We start from the raw sequence: 22,401 nt of genomic DNA on the forward strand, positions 1-22,401 counted from the left end.
GGCTCTATTTCTGGCCCCAGCACACATTGTACATCTACTTTGTTAAAACAAATAACCAAAAAGGAGCATTCCAAATATAAAGAAAAAAAAAAAACCCTCCCTGGTTCCCATAAGATTAAAGTCATACAGTCTTGCAGATACTAAAAACATAAGATAAAGTCTGTAACTTTCTGGAACGTTCTTCATCATGATGGTTTGTAACTGTTGATGTAAAAAACATATATAACCCTGCACCAAACTTCCTTTCCCGGTGCACTCCCTTCCTTGTCAAGACCGTGTATCCCAGGCAGCTGTCCTAACGTGGGCTCGAATGAAACTCTTCCTTTCTCTTTAAAATTTTTAAAAAGGTTTGTTCATTTTGTGTGGACAAGGGAATGGCTCCCCACCCACCGAACAGGTTGTCCTTCCCTGTGCTGCCTCCTGTCTAATCCAGGCCCTGACCCTCGACAGCTGATGGTCCTTTGGTCTTTTAGCCCCACGTGGTGGGGATTTAAAGCCCCATGGCTCTGACCCCAGGATGAACCAAGACTCACCAAACTCAGCTCCGGGGTTGGCTGAAGGGAGCGCCTTCTCCGTCATGCCCCAGTTGAAGATATAACAGTTGCCATAATCAGGGTGGAAGATGGACGTGAAGTTCCTGAAAGAAACACCATCAGCTAGAGATCAGGGCCCACCCAGCAGGTGCCTCCCTGAGTGTCTGTGGTCTGGGGCCTGGCAGAGCGGAGCTGGGAGGATCCGACAGGTGGGCTGGGCAAGCAAGGAACTCACATAGAGAGAAAGGTGGCTGAAATGGTGAGTCAGAGAGGGGGTGAGTCGGGAGAGGGTCCAACAGAGGCCGGGGAAAGAGAAGGCTTTATAATGAGGCATGTGGAACCCTATACAGGGTCCTCTCTGATGTCCTGGAAAGGTTTCCTAAGGAAATAAGTTAACAATAACAACAAATGTTTCCATAAAGATGCTCGCGGCAGTAGCAACGGTATAATGCAGTTTCAAAAGAATTCAGTTTGAATCACTCACCATCAGGGAGATACAAATCAAAACCACAATGAGATACCACCTCACACCTGTCAGAATGGCTAACAGTAACAACTCAGGCAACAAGGGATGTTGGCGAGGATGTGGAGAAAGAGGGTCTCTTTTGCAGTGTTGGTAGCAATGCAAACTGGTGCAGCCACTCTGGAAAACAGTATGCAGGTTCCTCAAAAAATTAAAAACAGAACTACCCTATGACCCAGCAATTGTGCTACTAGGCATTTATCCAAGGTATACAGGTGTGCTGTTTCGAAGGGACACATGCACCCCCATGTTTATGGTAGCACTATCAACAATAGCCAAAGTATGGAAAGAGCCCAAATGCCCATCGATGGATGAGTGGATAAAGACGACATGGTATATATATACAATGGAGTATACTCAGCAATCAAAAAGAATGAAATCTTGCCATTTGCAACTACGTGGATGGAACTGGAGGGTATTATGGTAAGTGAAATTAGTCAGAGGAAGACAAATCATATGACTTCACTCATATGAGGACTTTAAGAGACAAAACAGATGAACATAAGGGAAGGGAAACAAAAGTAATATAAAAACAGGGAGGGGGACAAAACAGAAGAGACCCTTAAACATAGAGAACAAACAGTGTTGCTGGAGGGGTTGTGGGAGGGGGGATGGGCTAAATGGGTCAGGGGCACCAAGGAATCTACTCCTGAAATCATTGTTGTACTATATGCTAAGTAATTTGGATGTAAATTCTAAAAAATAAAAAATAAGATTAAAAAAAGAATTCAGTTATAAAAAGACTTTTTCGGATATGGAACATTTCAAACACACACAAAAAGGTCGAGACAAAACCCACCGCCAGCTTCCAGAATCATCACCACATGGCCACTAATGCTTCATCTCTACCGGCCCCACCCCACCTCCCTTCCATATTATTTTCAAGCAAATCTCAGACATCATGATATTATTTGTAAACATTTCCAGATGTAGCTTGGAAAGTGAGAACTCTCTTGAAAATATGGCTATTACCATGTTAAACATAACCAACAAAAATCCCTTAAGATTAAATATTCAGTTCAAAGTTCAATTGTCTCTTCAATGTCAGTTTTTACAGTGTATTTGTTTAAATTGGGATGCAAATGAGGTTAAGGTGACTGGTTGATATGTCTTTCAAGTTTCTTCTAATCTATGGCTCCCTCCAGCTTTTTTTTTTTTCTTCTTCTTGTAATATAGCTGTTAAAACAGTTCTGGTTTGAAGAGGCAGTGATACAATGAGATCATTTCACAACCCTGACGAATGAATGGCTTTGGGCAGTGCACCCTGGTGGGCCAATGCTGCGTGTCTCCTGAGGGAAGAGCACAGGCTGCCAAGGAGGTGGTCTTGCGAATAAAAAGTAAAAATCAGGGGCACCTGGGTGGCTCAGTCAGTTAAGCGTCTGACACTTGGTTTTGGCTCAGGTCATGATCTCACAGTTCGTGCGTTTGGGCCCCACACTGGGGCTCTGTGCTGACAGTGCAGAGCCTGCTTGGGATTCTCTCTCTTTCCCTCTCTATCTGCCCCCCCCCCACCTCTCTCTCCAAAAATAAATAAATGAAGTTAAAAATAAATAAATAAAAATCAGCCCCAAACAGGACCATGCATCGGTCTCTAACCACCATTTATGAAAAATACTGGAGACAGAGGAACAGGTTCAAAGTCACCACAGCAAGTCAACCTGCAAAATCCAGACCTTGAGGAATGAAACAGGATAAACAACCCAGTTTCTTCAACAAGCGCACTGCGAGAGAGGAGAAGGGACACAGGCTCTAGATTAATAGAAATTTTACAGACTTGGGTCACAATCACAACATGCTGCCTTTAGTTATATCCTGATTCACACAAGCAAACAGGCAAAAAGGTATAAATGACATGAGCATGAAGATGATTGGGCAGTTGATGGTGTTGAGGAATTATTAATTTTTTCAGGTGGGATAATGGTATTATGGTTTGATTTTTTTTTTTTTAAGTCTTTGTCTTCTGCAGATATGTTCTGAACTATTTACAGCTGAAAGACCCTGGAGTCTAGGCTTTGCTGCAAAATGGATGGGAAGGGAAGTGAGTTGTGGCCATGGGCTCTGGCTTCCTTGTGAGGTCATCATACTCTATTCTGTCTGTAGGTATATCCTCAGGTCCCCACAAAGAATCACTTTAAAAATGTCTTTGTGTGTTTTTTATTTTGTTTTTCTTATTTTATCTAATTCTTTTTTCTTGTTTTTAATGTTTATTTTGAAAGAGAGAGAGGGAGAGAATGAGTGGGGAAGGGGCAGAGAGAGAGGGAGACACAGAATCCGAAGCAGGCTCCAGGTTCTGAGCTGTCAGCACAGAGCCCGATGCGGGGCCCAAACTCACAAACTGCAAGATCATGACCTGAGCTGAAGTTAGATGCTTAACTGAGCCACCCAGATGCCCCCCCCCTTTTTAATTTGAGAGAGAGAGAGAGAGAGAGAGAGAGAGAGAGAGAGAGCGCACGCAAGCTCAGGGGAAAGGGGCAGAGGGAGAGAGGAAGAGAATCCCAAGCAGGCTGCACACTGAGCGTGGAACCCAACATGGGACTAGATCCCATGACCCTGGGATCATGACCGGAGCCAGAATCAAGAGTTGGATGCTCAACCAACTGAACCACCCATGTGCCCATGTTTTTCTCACTTTATTAAAAATAGGAAGGAAGGGGGCTGAGCGCAGAAACAGCAACAGAAATGGAGCATTGTCTTCTAAGCCCTGTATTTTGAAACACAGACGATGCAAACCTTGCAGGGGCCAGCCCCGTGCTGCACATTTCTGTGTACCTTCTCCCATTCGATCCTCAAAATAACCCCATGAGGTCAGCTGATATTTGCCCCTGTGTTCAGATTAGGAAGCCATTTCCTCCACCTCTGGCCTCACCCTCTGTGCTGGCAGAACAAGGTGGGTACGGGGCAGGCTGGGAAATCCAAGCTGGGAGCTGACCCTGGCAGGCAGATTTGAGCTGCTTTCTCAACCTCTGAGCTTCGGTGTTCTCGACCGTGAAAGGGAAATCAGGAAGAAACCACATTTCTTCATCCAACAAGTGTTTACTGAGGCAGGTACTGGGCTGAGGACACCTGAGGTGAACAAGAGTCCAGCCCTGGAAGGTCACCATGTGGCTGGGGATACGGAGTGGTGGGGGGAACTCAGCAGCTTCCTGTCGACGCTATCCTTCCAGAATGTGCCTCTGGCCCTGTCCACTTCTCTCCATCTCTGAGGCTCCCCCTGCACTCCCTGTGCAAAGTCACTTCCCTGCCCGGGTGCTTGATCATTTCTACTGCTTATTCCCTGCTAGCACGCGTCAAAATCTGAAATGATCTTTATTTAACTGCTTGCTTATCAGCTGTCTCCTGCATTAGAAGGTAAGCCCAGGGAGGGCAGCTGTCTGTCTTGAGGGAGAAAGCATTCAGAGGCTAACACCCCAGGCCTGGGAGCCAGCCTGCCTGAATTCAAATTTTGGCTCTGTCACTGAGTAGCTGGTGAGCTTTCCCTGTGCCTCACCTTCCTCACCTGTAATGCCAGGATTATAAATAGCACCCACCCAAGAGGACTAAGGCGAGGGCTGGATGCCGAGCATCTGGAAATACTCAACAAAAGCAGGCCGCTCCTACTGCTCAGAGGTTGGCCCACGGTAGACAGACACTTAGTAAATATTTGTTGGGTAAATTATAATATGTGATAAGGGTATCAGCAGAGATAAGCATAGAGGAGTGACACCTAATTCTCGCTGGGGTGTGTGTAGGGATGAGGATCATGGAAAGGTTCTTGGAGGAGGCGAGGCCTGAGCTGAGACTTTTAAGGATGACTAAGAGGTAGGGGCTAGAGAGGAGAAAGGGCACATCACACAGGGGGCACAGCATAGGCAAAGGCCCGGGGGGGAGAAATGGCTTTGGGCGGGCATCACGGAGCCTGCGTCGGTGTAGGATCAGGGCTGTGGCCACAGGAGGAACACAGCAGGGCAAACTGGCTAAAGCCGGCGCTGTTCTGGAGGGAGAGACCCCGCCCCAGGGTGTGGGGACACAGTGTTCCCAAGAAACGGTCTCCGACATCTGCAACCCAGGGCGCGGTCGGATCCCCTTCTGCCCAGGGTCGTGCTCTCGGCCTCACCGTAGGCGCCAACTATTTGCTTGTGGCCAACGCCCTTTACCTGGAGAGTCTTCTCCCAGTGCTGGCCCACTCTTGCTCCAGAGCCAGGCATTCCCCCCTCCCGCCAAAAAAACCTTCTTGGGACAGGTGCAAGGCGTGTAGACGGTGACCAGCAAACCCCCGGAAAGGACGGAGACACAGAGCGTCCCCGGCAGGAAGATGAGCAGTGGTGCTGTATGGCAGAGGTCAGGAAGGGCTCCCGAGGGCAGAAGCTAGCGAGCCAGATGGAGCAGTGATGACGATGGTGCTTCTATATGCCTAGGTCCTGGCTTCTAGATGCCATTGCCCAATAAAAGGAACCAGGGCTCCCCAGAGAAATGGCTGATTCTAGGGTTTGGGGCATCTTGAGGTGCTAGAAAGTAAGGAAGTACTAAAAAAAAAAAAAAGAGTGATGGGGACATGTCAAAAAGACACAGGAGCCAACACAAGGAGCTGCTACTGGCCAAAGCTGGAAGAATTTGAGTAAGAAAATAAATAATGTGGTATTGGGTTACAACCCCAATACACACAAGCCCATTCCAGTAGAAATGACTGAATAAACAAACACGTGGGGAAGAGAGAAATCTTCCCCACAGAAGACTTCCAAAGAGTCTACATTGTCCTCTCCAGGGGACCAGGAGCTGCCTGCCACCCCCCTGCCCCCAGAAGGTGACCTCAACTTAGCGACTTGCTTCCACACAGGGCCTGGGAAGGGAAGTGGTCACCTGACGACGGGGGAGTGTGGCACCCATAGCTTAACCAAGTGAGGAAGGTCAACATCATGGGTGGTGTCATGTGGCTGACGTGTTCCCCACCCCGCCCAGGATACGAAGTGACGAGGGGGTCGCTCGCTTTGTGCTCTTCTTCCCCCCAAACCCGTCTGATCTGTATACACCCAAGTCAAGGACTTGCCCTAAAACACCTGCCCAGTACTCTGCAACTGTCATGGTCAACCCAAACAAAGAAGCCCGAAAAACCGTGACAGGGTTTCTGCACGAAATGGGGTCTCCCGGATGGAATCCCGGAACAGGGAAAGGTCACCAGGAAACACGGCTGAATCCTCAAGAACGTGTCAAATTTAGTTAATAGCAATATGCCAATATTAGTTTCTTAGTTTTGACAAATCACCGTGGTGACAGAAGATGTCAACCACGGGGCGCCCCGCGCCGCCAGGGGTACAAGGGAACCAACCGGATACACTCTCTTTGCAACATTTCTGTAAACCTAAGATTATTCCACACTAAAAAGTTGACTTCAAAAAAAAGCTCATATATTATTTACTATGTGGGAGGTACTGTTCTAAGCCCTTTACATCATTTAATCCCCTATAAGGCTATTTCACTCTCCCCATTTTCCAGATGAGAAAACTGAGGCCCAGAGAGGCAAAGTAGCGTGCCCAACAGCACCCAGAGCTAGCATTCAAATCGAGGCACTTTGGCATCAGGGTCCAGATGTGGCTCATATTTTCCTAATTGCAGCTGCTGCTTCTTGAGCATTTGCCACATTCGAGAGAGAAAGGACAGGGTCAGAAGGAGTGAGGAAGCAGAGGCCACGGTGTTTGGAGCACAGCGTTGGGAGGGCAGAGAGAGGCACGTGTCCTCTGGCACCACGTCTGAGGCTGACTCAGGAAGGCAGGTGACAAATAATAGGCTTGGGAGAAGGGGGCAGGGAGGGAAGACTATCTGGTTTTCTGACAGGCGGGGTGACCCAGACTGCCATCTCTGCCTCTCAACGGCTGTGTGGCCTCAGAGGCATCGCTTAACCTCTCTGGGCCTCGGTTGCATCATAGAAAATGGGCTGACACAACAGTACCTTTCTCACGGGCCTGTGGCCATGGTTAAATGAATTTTATACATGTGATATGCTAAGAATAGCACCTGACACATCAGAAGGGCTCAATAAATGTTAGCATTATTATTGGATAATGAGTTCCCTGTCAAATGTGGGTTTGACAGTAACAACTATTATTTATTGAGGCCAACACTGCCGTCAGCATATTAACTCATTTACTACCCAAAATAACCCCGCAGAGTGGGCATGTCATTACCCCATTTTTACAGAGGAGGAAAACAGAGGCCCATCAAGGTTCAACTTGTTTAAAGTCACACAGCTTGTCAGACAGCAAGGATTTGCACCCAGTGGTCTAACCACACCGCCCAGCCTTGACCCCTTCACTAGAGTCACTCCCCAGCCACAGCCACACCACAGAAGTTGTGTGGCCAACGCTGGGTGTTTTGCCTGCCCCAAAGCCACGCGAATGCGTATCTCCTGACACTGGGATCCCGCTCAACGGCAGAAGAGCACACGTCGGGCATCAGGAACCTGTAGTAGATCCCAACAGACCCTCACGGACCCTGCTTGCCCACCTCACACACCAGCCAGGGCTATTCTCACTAAGCCGAGGGGTCACGTACTTGAAGTCACGGTTTTACATCCCTCTCCAGCTGAGAGGGTGAAGGTGAATGCGTGGATGTGACACTGGTGACCCGGGCACTTGCAGCCTTATGGGGGAGCTGCCAGGAGCGGCTGGCCAGGGGTGCCCTGAGCAAAGGCCGTTGGCTGAGAGTGAGGGGTCAAAATCTAGCCCGCGACCTGCCAGCCAAGTGGCCACTGAGGCCAGGTGTGCAGCTCGCCAGCTCGGGGGGGGCCCGGATTCCTTGATGTTTGTCTGCAAAATGCCTGCCCCTGTGCGTCTAGGGGACAGAGGGTCCCACAGCATTCAGCACATTCTCAATAGAGCTTCCTGAAGGCTCACGGCTTGAGGGGGCTGTGCCTGAGCCCAGGGGTGACGCCGGGAGCCTGTCACTCGTGAGAAGCGGCAGGACTCCGTGGACTTCTCCAGAGGCCTGAGGTATGAGACCACGAAGCCCCAGACAAACAAGACCCAGCAGGGGCGCCTGGGTGGCTCAGTCAGTTAGGCATCTGACTTTGTCTCAGGTCATGATCTCACGGTTCGTGAGTCTGAGCCCCGTGTCAGGCTCTGTGCTGACAGCTCAGAGCCTGGAGCCTGCTTCTGATTCTGTGTCTCCTTCTCTTTCTGTCCCTCTCCCACTCACACTCTGTCTCTCTCTCTCAAAAATAAAGGCTAAAAAAAAAAAAAAAAAAAGACCCAGCACTCGTGGGACGCAAGGGTGGCAGAGGAGGCAGGGATCTGAGGACCACTGGAAGAGCCGCAGGCTTTTGGGGTGAACGTTATTCTCACTCTGCCATCCTCTCAACCTTGGGGGCTGTCAGGGAAGAGCCTGGGACAGCAAACACTCCCAGGGCCCCGTTCTAAGCACAGACCTGAGCCAACTCTGCTACCCTCCTGGGCAGCCTGGGAGGTGGGCGGTCCGGGATGACAAAACTGAGGGCAGCAGATGCCCGGTGACGGTCCAGACCCTCGGCCGCTGGATGTTGGACGCTAACAACACCCAGCTCACAGCTGCCCCCTCTCCAGGGAAGTTTGGGGACACCCGCATCCTCCTGGGGGGGCCCGTGGCCCGTGAGGGACGGATGCGCCAGGGACAAAAGTCTGGCCCCTCAAGTGAGGGAGGAGCACCCTGTGGTGTGGTCCATGCTCCAGATGCCCGGGGACCAGGCCTACGCGTCACCTGAGACAGCAGCCTCACTCAGTTCATCCCGCTTTCCTTACAGACGCGTCCTAACACCATTCCGTCAGCACGTCAGGGGCCTTCGACGCATCCCTATCTCAGGCTCTGTCTCCGGAAAATACGACCAGAGACACTGAGGCACAGAAAACTGGTGCAGGTGGCTGGTCGGTGGCCGGGCCGGGCCGGGCCGTGACCGTGAGCAGGCCCGGGCAGGCTTGGGGTGCCTCTCACCTGTAGCTGCACGGCTCCGGCCCAAACAGGCACGCCAGGATCAGCCGCTCGGCAGGGTAGCCCATCTCCACCAACTCCTGGTTTGGCACCTGCGAGAAGATGTTGGTGGCCTGCAGGAGGTACCACTCTGTCACGGCCCGGGTGGCGCTGGTGAAGTTCCGGAAAGTGCACACGGTCCCGTTGAGGCTGCACTGCAGAGGCCGAGAGGGGTTCTTGTGGGCGCGGGGACTGCGGCAGGCCCCAGCCACTGCCCCAAGGGCAAGGGTTTTGCCAGCTGCCCCCCCCCGGCCGCACCTGGGCGTTGGGCCGGTGGGGAATGTGTTTCCATGGTGCTCACGATGTTCAGGGGCTGTCCCCGCACACACAGTTGAGCAGTCACAGGGACTCCCACGCAGTCGCCCGATGCCTCTATGTGTGGCCTCCTACATTACCGAATACACACGTGCACACGGACACACAGACAGACATCCGCTTCCTGACCTCCGCAGCCATGTGATGTCATGGTCCCGACCACCCACCCACCCACACACACACACACATACATATCCAAACTGTCTCCCTGGTTTCATGCTCATGAGGAACATAGACACACCTGGACCCTCCACTTCCCTGACTCCTTTTCTGGCCTCGTCCCAGACTTCCCGGGGCAGATCCCTGGAAGCCACATGGACCACAGAGGACTCAAGGCTCTCTCCCCCTCATAGCAGGTGAGGAAGGACCTGGGCCTTCTCAGCCCGAGCCCTGGGAAGGGTGCAGGGGCCCCACCACGAGGTCCAGGTCACGGACTTGGCCCCAGCACTCTGGCCTCAGCCACTCTGCCTCCACCAACCCTCATTGTGGGCCTTCCTTCTGGAAGCCCGGAGGCCGGGAGGAGCTTCTCCACATTCTGAGATGGCCCTCCCCAGGGCCACTGTCCTCAGGCCCATTCCTGGAGGTCTCCTTGTCTCTCTGGGAGACACTCTGTCCCAGGATCTATCACCCTATTTGATTTGTACAGCAAGCCTACCCGTCATCATGAAGTAGCAGATGTATCCCCATTACACGTGCACACGCAGACCGCAGCACCGCGAGCGCGCACAGGATCCCCACTACACGCGCACACAGAGCCTGGCCCCGAGAGCTGGTGCAACCAGCAGGAGCAAGCCTGCCTCACAGATGAGGAAACGCAAACAGGAAGCCCGGTGACTGCGCCAAACAATGGCAGGGCACCGGGTCAGAGCGGGCGCTGCGGAGACGTGCGCGGAGCCCTGATCCGGTGGGGGGTCGGGGCCTCCTTCTGGGCAGTGTTTGGCCACAGCCTGGGGCGCCAACCATCAGCGTCACCAGGGAGCCTGTTAACAATACAGATTCCTAGGCCTGGACCCGGAGCTGCCTGATCAGATTGTTCAGGAGTGGGGACCAGGGATTTGTACAGGTCGGGAGCTCCCTAGAGTTAGAGGCACAGACAGGGACCCTTGAGGTGGGCACGCCTGAGGGCATCCCAGCGTCCCAGCGCAGGGCAGGTACACTTGGGCAGTTGACTATACTGCACAGCTCTGGGGTTTTCACCTGCCCAATATTTATGCCCTTATCTTTTGATAGTAAGACCTTATTTCTCCTTCAGGAAACCACCCTTTCCCGCTCACTCAGTCCAGGTGATAGAGGCAGACATCACCCCAGTTCCAGGGCACATGACCCAGGATTGACCAATCATGACAGCCGATTCTCCAGCCCACAGTGATTGGTTTAAGGGTGAGCACGTGACCTGATGAGTGGCTCCCAGGACTTTTCTGGGGCTACTGGGAAAGAGGAGTTCTGTTTCTGGGGAAAGTGCTGAGCTAGTGTATGTTTGGCTTTGCCAAGCCCCTCTGCATGGAGAAAGCCTGCCAGAGAGTGAAGTCAACTGGGAGAAAAGCTGCACAAAAATGGGGAGAGGCAGAGTTCTGATGACAGCATTTAAATGCCTGGATCCAGCCATACCTGAATCCAGTCTCCCCTGCACTTCTTAGTATATGAGCCAGTGAATTCCATGTTTTGCTTAAGCTAGTTTGAGCTGGGTCACTGGCATCCAACAGTGTCTTGACTAACATACCAGCAATTTATTTCTATTTTGAAAAAAGCATTGGCGAATATACAAAATAGGCACTGACTTCCAGCTTGCCTTTCCCCCAGCAAGACCTGGGCTATTAAAGGAAAGAAACTCCCATCAGCCTCACTGTGTAGGGTCCATTGCTTGATGTGTGCCCGGGGCCCACTTACTAGTCTCATGGCCACTTTGCACGCCTGCGCAGTGCAGGTCCTTCCTGGTGCCGAGCCATTGTGGTTGTCTCCAAAGAGGTCAAGGACCACTGGGTGATGGGGGTTCTGTTCGTCGATAAGGACCAGCGGTGTGTAGTTCCAGATGGTGGAGTTCAGAGCCTTAGAAGCGTTGCCATAGCTCTGCTCGGGTGCCAGGATCCTCTCCAGGACTGCTTCCATTAGTTCGTCCAGATCCTTCAGCAGATGCTTGACTTTGGAATACCTGGGTGGGGAGGGGGCCGGTCAGGGGGGCAAGGGCAGCGGTGAGGCAGAGAGCCACGGCGGTCTGGGACCCACCCTTACGCCAGCGTGGCTGTCACCACGTGTGAGGACAGAGCTCTGCCCAAGCCCCTGCCTCTCTATCCACCCACCCAGGCGTCCATGCCTCCTTCCATCCATCTGCTCACTTATACATTCACCAAGCAGTTCATGAGCACCAACCGTGTACCAGACACTGCAAAGCACAGAGGATACAATAGCAAACACAACAGCCGGGGTCTCTTTCCTTATGAAGTTCACATTCTAATGAGGAAGACTCATAACAGCTCATGGTTAGCGATTGCTTCCCATGTGCCGGGTGCTTCTGATGTCTTACTTTATGTATAATCTTCCCCACAATTCTGTGATAGTCCCCATGTAAGGATCAGGAAGCCCCGGGAGTTGCTGTGATTTCCTGAGCCCATCCCACTGGTGGGGGGGTGGGGGCAGAGCTGGGACCGGATCCCGGATTTGGTGCAGTGGGCATGCTGTTTGGGCACAGGGGTTCTGATATCTCCCTCCCAGGATGGGACCAAAAATGCAGAGAGGAAGGGCAGGTCTGTGATCCTGAGGTCCTAATTCTCCATTGGAGACTGTGGGAACATGAGTCAATGTCCAGAAGGAGAAGGTGGATGGGACTCTGGGGCTGGGCTCCAGTACCTTCTCTCAGCCCCCAGAGGCTCCCATATTGGAAATGGTCCATGCCACGGAGTGTCCCCACCGGCCGCTCTGGACCCGATTTATCCAAGCCCCTGCCCCACAGTGTGGTCACCAGGGCATTGTGTGTGAGCTCTGGCTCGAGGACATCCCGCAGGGGTGAGTGTTAAACCCTGGCCACAGGCCCACGTCCCGGTACAAAGGAGTATAGTAGCCAGAGCTGACATGGCCTTCAGACGTGACACCTCTTGTCCCCTGACCATCACACCAGCCACCTGTGTGTACACAGGAAGAGGGGGAGCTGGGAGGAGCCTAGGAAGTTCAGGAAGTGGTGGGCTGTGGGGAGGGGGGCTGCTCTTACAGCCTACGTGTCCACAGCTGCAGTCGAGCGTGGTGGGTTACTGCATGAGGTCTGGGTTCGAATCCTGACGTGCCACTTAATATCAGTGTGACCTTGGACAACGTAACATCTCTGAGACTCTGTCTTCTCTTCTACAAAATGGGGGGGGGGGAGGATTAAAATATTTACCCTGGAGGGCTGTCAGGAGGATTCAATGAAGTGACACTTACAAAGCACCCGGAAGAGTGCCTGGACGGGGTGGTGGTGTTACAAGGATTATTTCAGGTTCTCCTGAGTAGCCCCAGGGATCCACCCGGCAGGCAGGAGCCCTACTACTCGAAAGAAGGGAAGCAGGAATTCCCTTTCAGCACCTTCTTTTGGACAAGAATGTTCTCTGTGGCTCGGCCGTGCCGGCCCTTCCGCCAGTTCCAGGCTCTGTCTCACCCCAGGCCCTCTACCTGTGCCCTCCACTTGGAGCACTCTTTTCCTCCCCCCAGCTACCTTCTGCTCATACCTGGGGGGGAGGGGGGGCATGCTTCTCTGACTGGCCCCTGCCCCTCCTTGACCCTGACTAGGTCAGGTCCCTCTGGGTGTCCCTTCCACAGGCCTTGCCATCAAGTGGATAAACAGTGGCACCTCTGGGGTCAGATAAGACCTGGGTCCGAATCCCACCGTTGTTTGCTGTGTGTCTCTGGGCAAGTTCCCTTACCTCTCTGAACCTCCATTTCCTATAAATCAAGCGAGTATGGCAGTCCCCACCCTTAGGGTGGTTGTGTGGGTGAGAATTACACAAGTTAACCAAAACATCACTCCACATACTGCCTGGCGATCCGTAAGCACTTGAGGTACTGTTGCCATATATATTTTTTATCATCACAATGATAATTAATTCAGTATTTAGGGAGAAAAAGATGAGTGTCTGTTTCCTCTGGTAGGCTGTGAGGAGGGCAGGGACTTTGTTTTATTCACCGATGTGTTCCTAGTGCCTGGAACAGCCCAGGGCACGCGGCAGGCGCTCAGTAACCGTGTACTGAATCAATACCGGGCACTGGCGGGCCTTGAAGGCAGCAGCCACCAAGTACTTCTTAGGTTCTCTTTAAAGATTTTATTATTCAGTAATCTCTACACCCAATGTGGGACTCAAACTCACAACCTCAAGATCAAGAGTTGCATGCTCCACCGACTGACCCAGCCAGGTTCTCTTTAAGCCTGGGAAGTTCACGGAGGCGCCTGGGTGGCTAAGTCGGTTAAGCATCCCACTTCGGCTCAGGTCATGATCTCACGGTTCATGGGTTTGAGCCCCAAGTCGGTCTCTGTGCTGACAGTTTGGAGCCTGGAGCCTGCTTCGGATTCTGTGTCTCCTTCTCTCTCTACCCCTGTCTCTCTCTCTCAAAAATAAGTAAACATTTAAAAAAAAAAAAAAAGCCTAGGAAGTTCATGAATTTTGAAATCTACTTGCTGCAAAGGGATGAAGCAAAGAGGGAAAGAAAGAAAAGAGAAAAGAGGGTGGGGAGCGGGGGCAAGGGCAAGAAACAGGGAAGGAAGGAGAGAGAGAGAGGGTGGGAGGGAGGGGGGAGAGGGAGGGAGAGGCGGGGAGGAAGAAGGGAGGGAGAGCCAGCGGTGAGCTCCAGGGACCACCTACTGGAAGGGGCTGGCGTTGCAGATGGTGACGGCGGGGAAGTCCATGGTCTTGAAGCCGATGGAGAGGGAGACGCTGACCTCCCAGCTCAGGTAGGTCTTGATGAAGACGCCCCACTCCCAGCAGACGAGGGAGGTGAAGAGCAGCGTGATCAGGAACCACATGGCCTTCTTCTTGGGCCCCTCGCAGATGATGCGCTTGGGGCCGTGGGTGTTAGTGTTGTTACAGTACCACACCAGCAGCTCCTTGTACGTGTAGCCGGGGCCCTTCTGCAGCCGGTGCAGGCACTTCAGCAGGTACTTCTTTATGTGCATTGTGGCACCTGCAGAGACACAGCGGAAAGCCAGGTGCAACACCGGTCCTGCGTCCTGGGCTGTCCCAGTCGTGGCCGGAGTGTGGGCATTGGAGACAGGCGGAGGACAGGGCTGCACACCCCAGCCCTCCCTCCCCACCCTCCTCTCTGCTGCCTTCCCTTTCTCCCACCCCTCCCTCTCACCTCTCTTCCTCCTTCCCTTCCTGCTATCATCCACCCATGCGACTAACTAAAAAGCATTTATTGAAAGCCTACTGTATGCCAGGTACTGAATTAGTCTCTCTGGACTCACTGATGAGCAAAACAAACAAGGTTTCTGCCATCTGGGAATTTCTAGCCTGGTGAACAAGTTACTTACACTCTTGACTCCTTAGGTACCCCCATCTATAAAATGGGCATAATTGTACCTAATGTACAGAGTTGCTAAGACAGTGAAACTAGGTGATGCATCCAGTGCCTGGCCAGACTAAGTGCCCAACATATCTGCTACCTTTATTACAAGCCACAAGCGGGCGAGACGGATGTTCATCAAATAATCCATCAAAAAGGCGTAGTTATATACCCTACGACCAGCAATTGCATTACTAGGAATTTATCCAAAGGATACAAAATTGCTGATTTGAAGGGGCACATTCACCCCAATGTTTATAGCAGTGCTATCAACAATAGCCACATTATGGAAAGAGCCAACATGTCTATCAAGTGATGAATGGATTAAGAAGATGTGGTATATGGGGAGCCTGGGTGGCTCAGTCGGTTAAGCATCTGATTTCGGGTCAGGTCATGATCTCACAATTTGTGGGTTTGAGCCCCACGTCCAGCTCTGTGCTGACAGCTCAAAGCCTGGAGTCTGCTTTGGATTCTCTGTCTCCTGCTCTCTCTGCCCCTCCCCCATTCCCACTGTCTCAAAAATAAACGTTAAAATTCTTTTTAAAAAGATGTGGTATATGTATATATACATATACATATATATGTATATGTAGACACACACACACATATATATACAGAATGGAATACTACTTGGTGATGAAAAAGAATGAAATCTTGCCATTTGCAATAATGTGGATGGAACTGGAGGGTATTATGCTAAATGAAATAAGTCAAAGAAAGACGAATATCATATGACTTCACTCATATGTGGAATTTGAGAAACTTCACAGGTGAACATAGGGGAAAGGAAGGAAAAATAAGATAAAAACAGAGAGGGAGGCAAAGCATAAGAGACTCTAAATACAGAGAACTGAGGGTTGATGGGGGCGGGAGGTGAGTTAAATGGGTGATGGGCCTTAAGGAGGGCACATATCGGGATGAGCACTGGGTGTTGTATGTAAGTGATGAATCACGGGAATCTATCCCGTGATCTATCTATAGCACACTGTATGTTAACTAACTTGAGAATTAAAAAATATGTAGTTATAAAACATGGTAGGAAGGGTTGGGACCCCGTGCTCTGAGGTCCCAGAGGCAGTGAAGGGTGGTGGCGAAGAACGGGGACTCTGGAGCTGACATGTCTACTCTGAATCTCAGCTCCGCCACTTTTCTAGGTGTGTGACTTTGAGCCAATCACCTTCTCAGTGCCTCAGTTTCCTCATCTGTAAGCGGGGATGATACCAGCCTCTCCCTCCTGGGTCTTTTGTGAAGCCTGCATGACAATATGCAGAGTGTGGATGAATGCCCGGCTGTTGTCATTCTTTTTTAAAAAATTTTTTTTTCAACGTTTATTTATTTTTGGGACAGAGAGAGACAGAGCATGAACGGGGGAGGGGCAGAGAGAGAGGGAGACACAGAATCGGAAACAGGCTCCAGGCTCTGAGCCATCAGCCCAGAGCCCGACGCGGGGCTCGAACTCACGGAGCTCGAACTCACGGACCGGACCGCGAGATCGTGACCTGGCTGAAGTCGGACGCTTAACCGACTGCGCCACCCAGGCGCCCCCCCGCTGTTGTCATTCTAACAAAAGCACACTCCCCACCCCCAGTTCTGAGAGTCCCTGGAGAAGCTGAGTTAAGGAACCTAAGAGTTAAGTGGGTGAAGAGGAGGGGGCATTCAGGTGGAGGGGGCAGTGGGAGCAAAGGCTCTGAGGGGGAGGGAGCCTGGAGGGGTGAGTGGAGCTTGCGGGCCACATTTAGGATCTGGGTTTCAGGCGAAGAGAACCGGAGCCCTTGGGAGCGTGGAGTGTGACGCCATCAAAGCTGCCATCTGGAAAGACATGGACTGGAGTGGGATGGAGGCGGGTCTGGGAGCATCGGGTGGGGTGGGGAGCTGTGGGTTGTGGAGGAATATCTAATCTTTCTTTCTGAGACTCTGTTTCTCGATCAACCAAGACGCTGGTCACAGAGCCTGGCACATGACGGCTTCTCAGGAAATACCCGTTTCCACCTGCTGCTGGAGCACCCCGGCTCTCTCCCCGGAGCCCCAGCTGGCCAAAGGCCACCTCCTTCATGCAGCTGTCCTGACTCCCTGACAGGGGTGACCCTCGGCCTCCTCTCGGAGCTGCTGCCTTTCCGGGCCAGGGGCAGTGTGGTGGGCAGCTCAGTGCCTGCTGTCCAGCATCCTCTCTTTCCCTCTGGCTCTGTGTGTCCTGGGGGGGGGGGGGGAACTACCCCTCCCTCAGTCTCAGTTGGTGTGAGTTGCCAGGTTGACTCCACCCCTAGTCCGAAGGGGTACTTACCTAACCCCAGTTTGGATTGTTGAGACTCAATTCTGTTACTTTATGCTGGTACAACTGAGGCAGACTCCTTTTTAGCCAAGACGACTAAGCTGGAGGTATTTGGGGCCACAAATAGGGAGACTGCCTGAGAATAAAGCCAACACAGAGGAAAGCAGAGTCACAAGATGGAGAGATTTCTGACATTTGAAACACCTGGATCCAGCCACTCCTGAAGCCATTTACTCCTGGACTCATCAGATCCAACAACCAATAAATTTACTTTCTTACTTATGCTGATCCAAATTGGGTGTCTGTCATTTGCAATCATTAGAATCTTTTTTAAATTAAAAAAAATTTTTGTAATGTTTATTTATTTTTGAGAGAGAGAAACAGAGGGCAAGCAGGAGAGGGGCTGAGAGAGAGGGAGACACAGAATTTGAAACAGGCTCCAGGCTCTGCGCTGTCAGCACAGAGCTGTTGTGGGGCTCGAACCTACTAACTGCAATCAGGTGCTTAACCGACTGGGCTACCCAGGCACCCCCCAGTCATAAGAATCTTAACAAAGGAAGAAGTTCACCTCATTCTAACCCGTGTCATATTTGTTTCTGCCTGTGGCTTCTCGTTCCCATGAGATCATAAGCCCGTTGAGAGTAGCAGCTCTGTATTCCTGACAAGCCCAGCACAGTGCCTGGAACTCTACCAAATAGCCAAATGGATAATGCCAGACTTTCATATCTAACCTGAGATCTTAAACTTGCTCAAGCGTGTTTACTGCTCACCTAACTTACTGACACAGTAATATCCCCCCCCCCCCCTTCCTGGACAAAGCATTAAAGGCTTTCCCCTCCAATGCCTCTGCTCGCTGATGGAAATCAAGTTCCATATGCCAGCCCAGGCCATCATGGCTGTAAAATGGACGTTCACAGATTAACCCAACCTCCATCTTTCCCTAGAGGGCCCATTCCCTGCCCTGGGAAAATAAAGTAATGGTGATTATAATAATAATAACTACAGGAGCACCATTAAAGTACTATGTGTTTACCACGGTCCAGGCACTGCAAGGTACTTACTTCATGAGTTATTTCATTCTTAGACATTATTATCCACAACTATAAACTTGGAAAGAACTGGGGCTTTGTCTGTCTTTACAGTTTAGCACCAAGGACTAATAGGTGAACAGCACATGAGGCTCCAATAAACTGTCATGGAAGAAAAAGACAAAGGGCCTCTCTGATGTCTACCCTTTGCCATTCTCATTTAATCATCTGATTCAGCCAAGGAGAAAGTAGGCTTGGTACAAACAGGTCCTTAGCATCTATTTAACCCCTGCTAATCTCCCAGATTAACAATGAGGCCTCAGGCTCAGAACCTTATCAGCCAACAGTATCTAGTTAGAATTAACATCATTCTGTTTTCACTGCGTTTATTTTTAAGAGGGATCTCTAATTTATGGCAAGAGATACCGGCTTTTGCTTTCAGTTCACAAATCCACTCAAGTTAAAAAAACAAACAGAAAATGTGTTTAAAGAAAAATATTCAGTAAACAATAGTAGGACATGTAGCAAAACTTGTGACAGTGGTAGGCAAGTAACAGAAGTTTGTTGAGTACTGGCGTATCTCCTAACTAGTTTGGTCCCTTGGGCCATTAGCCAAGCCAGAAGCAATCAATGCTACCAACAACTTTATGTCGTTCCCATCAGATTTCACCCCAAGGTGATAGATGGTCGTGTTTGGGATGTATACAGAGCTTGTGCAGAAAGGTTTAAATGAGCTTACAGCTTAAACCAACTCAAACAAGCCAGGTGGAGACTGGGTCCACACACGGACTCAGAACAGTGGACACTGTCATGCTTCAGAGGATCCCAGATTGCATCTAAGCGTGGCCCCAAACTGGTGGTAAACGTTCCGGGCCGCAAATACAGAAACAATAAATGCCCTGTACAACCAAGTCCGTTTTCCTGTAAGAGGAAACACACACTTGGTTTCAGAGACAAATTGGTCCTGAGATTTGACTCAGTTTCCTGGTGGGAGGATAATTAGGAACACAGTGAGTGTCTCTACCTATTAATTTGACAAAGGACACATACATGCTCCTAATACAGTCAGTTCTTCTGAACCTTCTCAGTGACAGGTTGCCTGTCATGACCTAAAAGCTGTACTGGGCTTGCAAGAGTTGTTTTTGCTGTTAGCACAGGATTTATTTTTATAATTCTCATTTTAAAATAACAGCTTTGGGGCGCCTGGGTGGCGCAGTCGGTTAAGCGTCCGGCTTCAGCCAGGTCACGATCTCGCGGTCCGTGAGTTCGAGCCCTGCGTCGGGCTCTGGGCTGATGGCTCGGAGCCTGGAGCCTGTTTCCGATTCTGTGTCTCCCTCTCTCTCTGCCCCTCACCCGTTCATGCTCTGTCTCTCTCTGTCCCAAAAATAAATAAACGTTGAAAAAAAAAATTTTTTAAATAAAATAAAATAACAGCTTTATTGAAGTATAATTCACATACTATATAACTCATCCGTTTAAAGTGTAGAATTCGGTGGGTTTTAGTATATTCAGAGTTGCTCAACCATCACAGTAACGTTTAAAATATTTTCATCTCCAAGGAGCCTGGGTAGCTCAGTTGGTTGAGCATCTGACTTTGGCTCAGGTCATGATCTTGCAGCTTGTGAGTTCAAGCCCTGCATTGGGATCTGCGCTGACAGCTTAGAGGCTGGAGCCTGCTTCAGATTCTGTGTCTTCCCCTCTCTCTGCCCCTCCCTCGCTCATGTTTTCTCTCTCTCAAAAATAAATAAACATTAAAAATAAAAAAAAAAAAAGATTTTCATCTCTCCCCAAAGAAATTCTATATACATTAGGGTCACTCTATTTCTCCTTCCACCCTTCCCAGGGTCTGTCTCTATAGATTCATCTCTTCTGGACATTTTAATTTTTTAAAAATATTTATTTTTGAGAGAGAGAAAGAGAGAGAGAGAGACAACGCAAGTGGGGGAGGAGCAGAGAGGGAGACACAAAATCTGAAACAGGCTCCAGGCTCCGAGCTGTCAGCTTAGAGCTGGACACAGGGCTCGAATCCATGAACGGTGAGATCATGACCTGAGCTGAAGTCAGAGGCTTAACAGACTGAGCCACCCAGGTGTCCCTGGATATTTCATATAAATGGAACCATGCCTCACGTGATCTTTTGTGACTGGTCTTTTTCACCTAGCATAATGTTTTTAAAGTTCATCCACATTGTAGCAATACGTATCAGTACTTTATTCCTTTTTATTGCCAAATAATATTCTATATTATGGAATATACCACATTTTATTTATCCATTCATCAGTTGACGGACATCTGTATTGTTTCTACTTTCGGCTATTGTGAGTAACGTTGCCATAAACAATCATATGCAAGTTTTTTGTGGACGTATGTTTTCATTTCTCTTTGGTATATACCAGGAGGGAATATACCCACTGAGTTAATTCTATGTTTAACCATTTGAAGAACTGACAGACTCTTTTCCAAAGTGGCTGCACTATTTTGAAATTCCACTAACAGTGTCTGAGGGTTCCAATTTCTCCACATCCTCTTCCAACACTTGTCATCATTCAATAAAAAAATTATTATAGCCATCCTAGTGGGTGTGAAATGGTGTCTTATTCTGGTTTTATTTGGATTTTCCTGACAGTTAATGATAGTGACCATCTTTTCATGTGCTCTTGGCCACTATATCCATTATATGGCCAATACGTCTTTGGAAAAATATCTATTCAGGTCTTATGATCACGTTTTAATTAGGTTGTCTTTTTATTATTAGGTTGTAAGAGTTATTTATATTTTCTATATAAGTCCTTTATCAGATATAGCATATGCAAAAATATTCTGTTCTGGGGGTTATCTGTTCACTTCCTTGATGGTGATTTTTGAAGCACAAACGTTTTTAATTTTGATGATGTCCAATTTGTCTATATTTCTTTGGTTGTGTGCGCTTTGGTGTCATATCTAAGAATCCACTGCATAAACCAAGGTCCTAAAGATTTATTCCTATGATTTATTCTAAGGGTTTTATAATTCTATCTCTTATATTAAGGTCTTTGATCCAATTTGAATGAATTTTTGTATGTGGGGTGAGGTAGGGGTTCAGATTTGTCCTTTCACATGTGGATACCCACTTGTCCCAACACCAAGACTATTATTCCCCCATTTAATTGTCTTGGCATCCTTAGTGATTTTTTTAAAAAAATATTACTCAAATTGAAGAAAACTTAGTGGAAAGGTATAACACGTTCATGGGTCATAAGACTCAATACTGTTAAAATGTCAATTAACCTTAAATTAATCCCTGGAGTTAATTCAATCCTAATCAAAATCCCATAGAGTTTTTGCAGAAATTGACAAGCTGATTCTAAATTTTATATGGAAAAGCAAAAGAACTAAAATAGAAAAAAGAAAATTTTGAAGAGGAAAAACAAAGTTGAATGGCATATACTATGCTCTGACATCAAGACTGATTATGGGGGGACCTGGTGGCTCAGTCGGTTAAATGTCTGACCTTACCTCAGGTCATGATCTCACGGTCTGTGAGTTCGAGCCCCCCTGAGGTGCTGACAGCTCAGAGCCTGTGTCTCCCTCTCTCTCTGCCCCTTCCTGGCTCATACTCTGTCTCTGTCTCTCAAAAATGAATAAACAATAAAAAAATTAAAAAGACTGACTATGAAGTACAATAATCAGAACAGTGTGATATTGGTGCAATGATGGACACCTTGATCAGTGGAACATAAGAGAGAGTAAGGAAATAGATCTACAGGGTGTCAAGCTGATCAATGCAGAAAAGATTGTCTTTTCAACAAGAGATGCTGGAATGAATGGATGTCCATGTAAGAAAAAGTGAATCTCAACTCTTACCCCAAACTATATACACAAATTAACTTGAAACGGATCAGAGACCTAAACATAGAGCTAAAACTATAAAAAACAAACAAACAAAAAAAACCAAAAAAACCAGAAGTGTAGGAGAAAATCGGTGCAATCTTAGGGTGGCAAAGATCTTTTAGGTGGGACAGTAAAATCACGAATCATGAAAGAAAGAAAAAAACCTACGAATTGTATTTTATTAAAACAGTAAAATAAAAATCTTCTGCTCTTCAAAACACTGTTAAGAGAACAAAAGATCAGGACACTAGGAGAAAATACTTGTAATAGTATGCCTGACAGGGGCGCCAGTGTGGCTCAGTTGGTTAAGTGTCTGACCCCAGCTCAGTTCATGATCTCACGGCTCATGAGTTTGAGCCCCGCATCGGG

At 49.3% G+C, this 22,401-nt stretch overlaps 1 protein-coding gene across 1 annotated transcript in view; it reads right to left on the bottom strand.

The window, feature by feature from the left end:
- Positions 1 to 22,401, bottom strand: part of SCNN1B (sodium channel epithelial 1 subunit beta) — a 61,306-nt gene that overhangs the window by 8,874 nt on the left and 30,031 nt on the right. The window contains exons 2-5 of the mRNA XM_040458771.1: positions 14,166 to 14,484; positions 11,230 to 11,491; positions 8,992 to 9,182; positions 534 to 637 (exon numbers count right to left, since the gene is read on the bottom strand). Of these exons, the coding sequence (XP_040314705.1) occupies positions 534 to 637; positions 8,992 to 9,182; positions 11,230 to 11,491; positions 14,166 to 14,476 (868 nt within the window). The 5' untranslated portion in view covers positions 14,477 to 14,484. The remainder of the gene's footprint in view (positions 1 to 533; positions 638 to 8,991; positions 9,183 to 11,229; positions 11,492 to 14,165; positions 14,485 to 22,401) is intronic.

The sequence above is a fragment of the Herpailurus yagouaroundi genome, unplaced genomic scaffold, assembly GCF_014898765.1.
Source record: "Herpailurus yagouaroundi ecotype Mexico unplaced genomic scaffold, PumYag 222, whole genome shotgun sequence".
In the NCBI taxonomy this organism is placed as follows: Eukaryota; Metazoa; Chordata; class Mammalia; order Carnivora; family Felidae; genus Herpailurus; species Herpailurus yagouaroundi.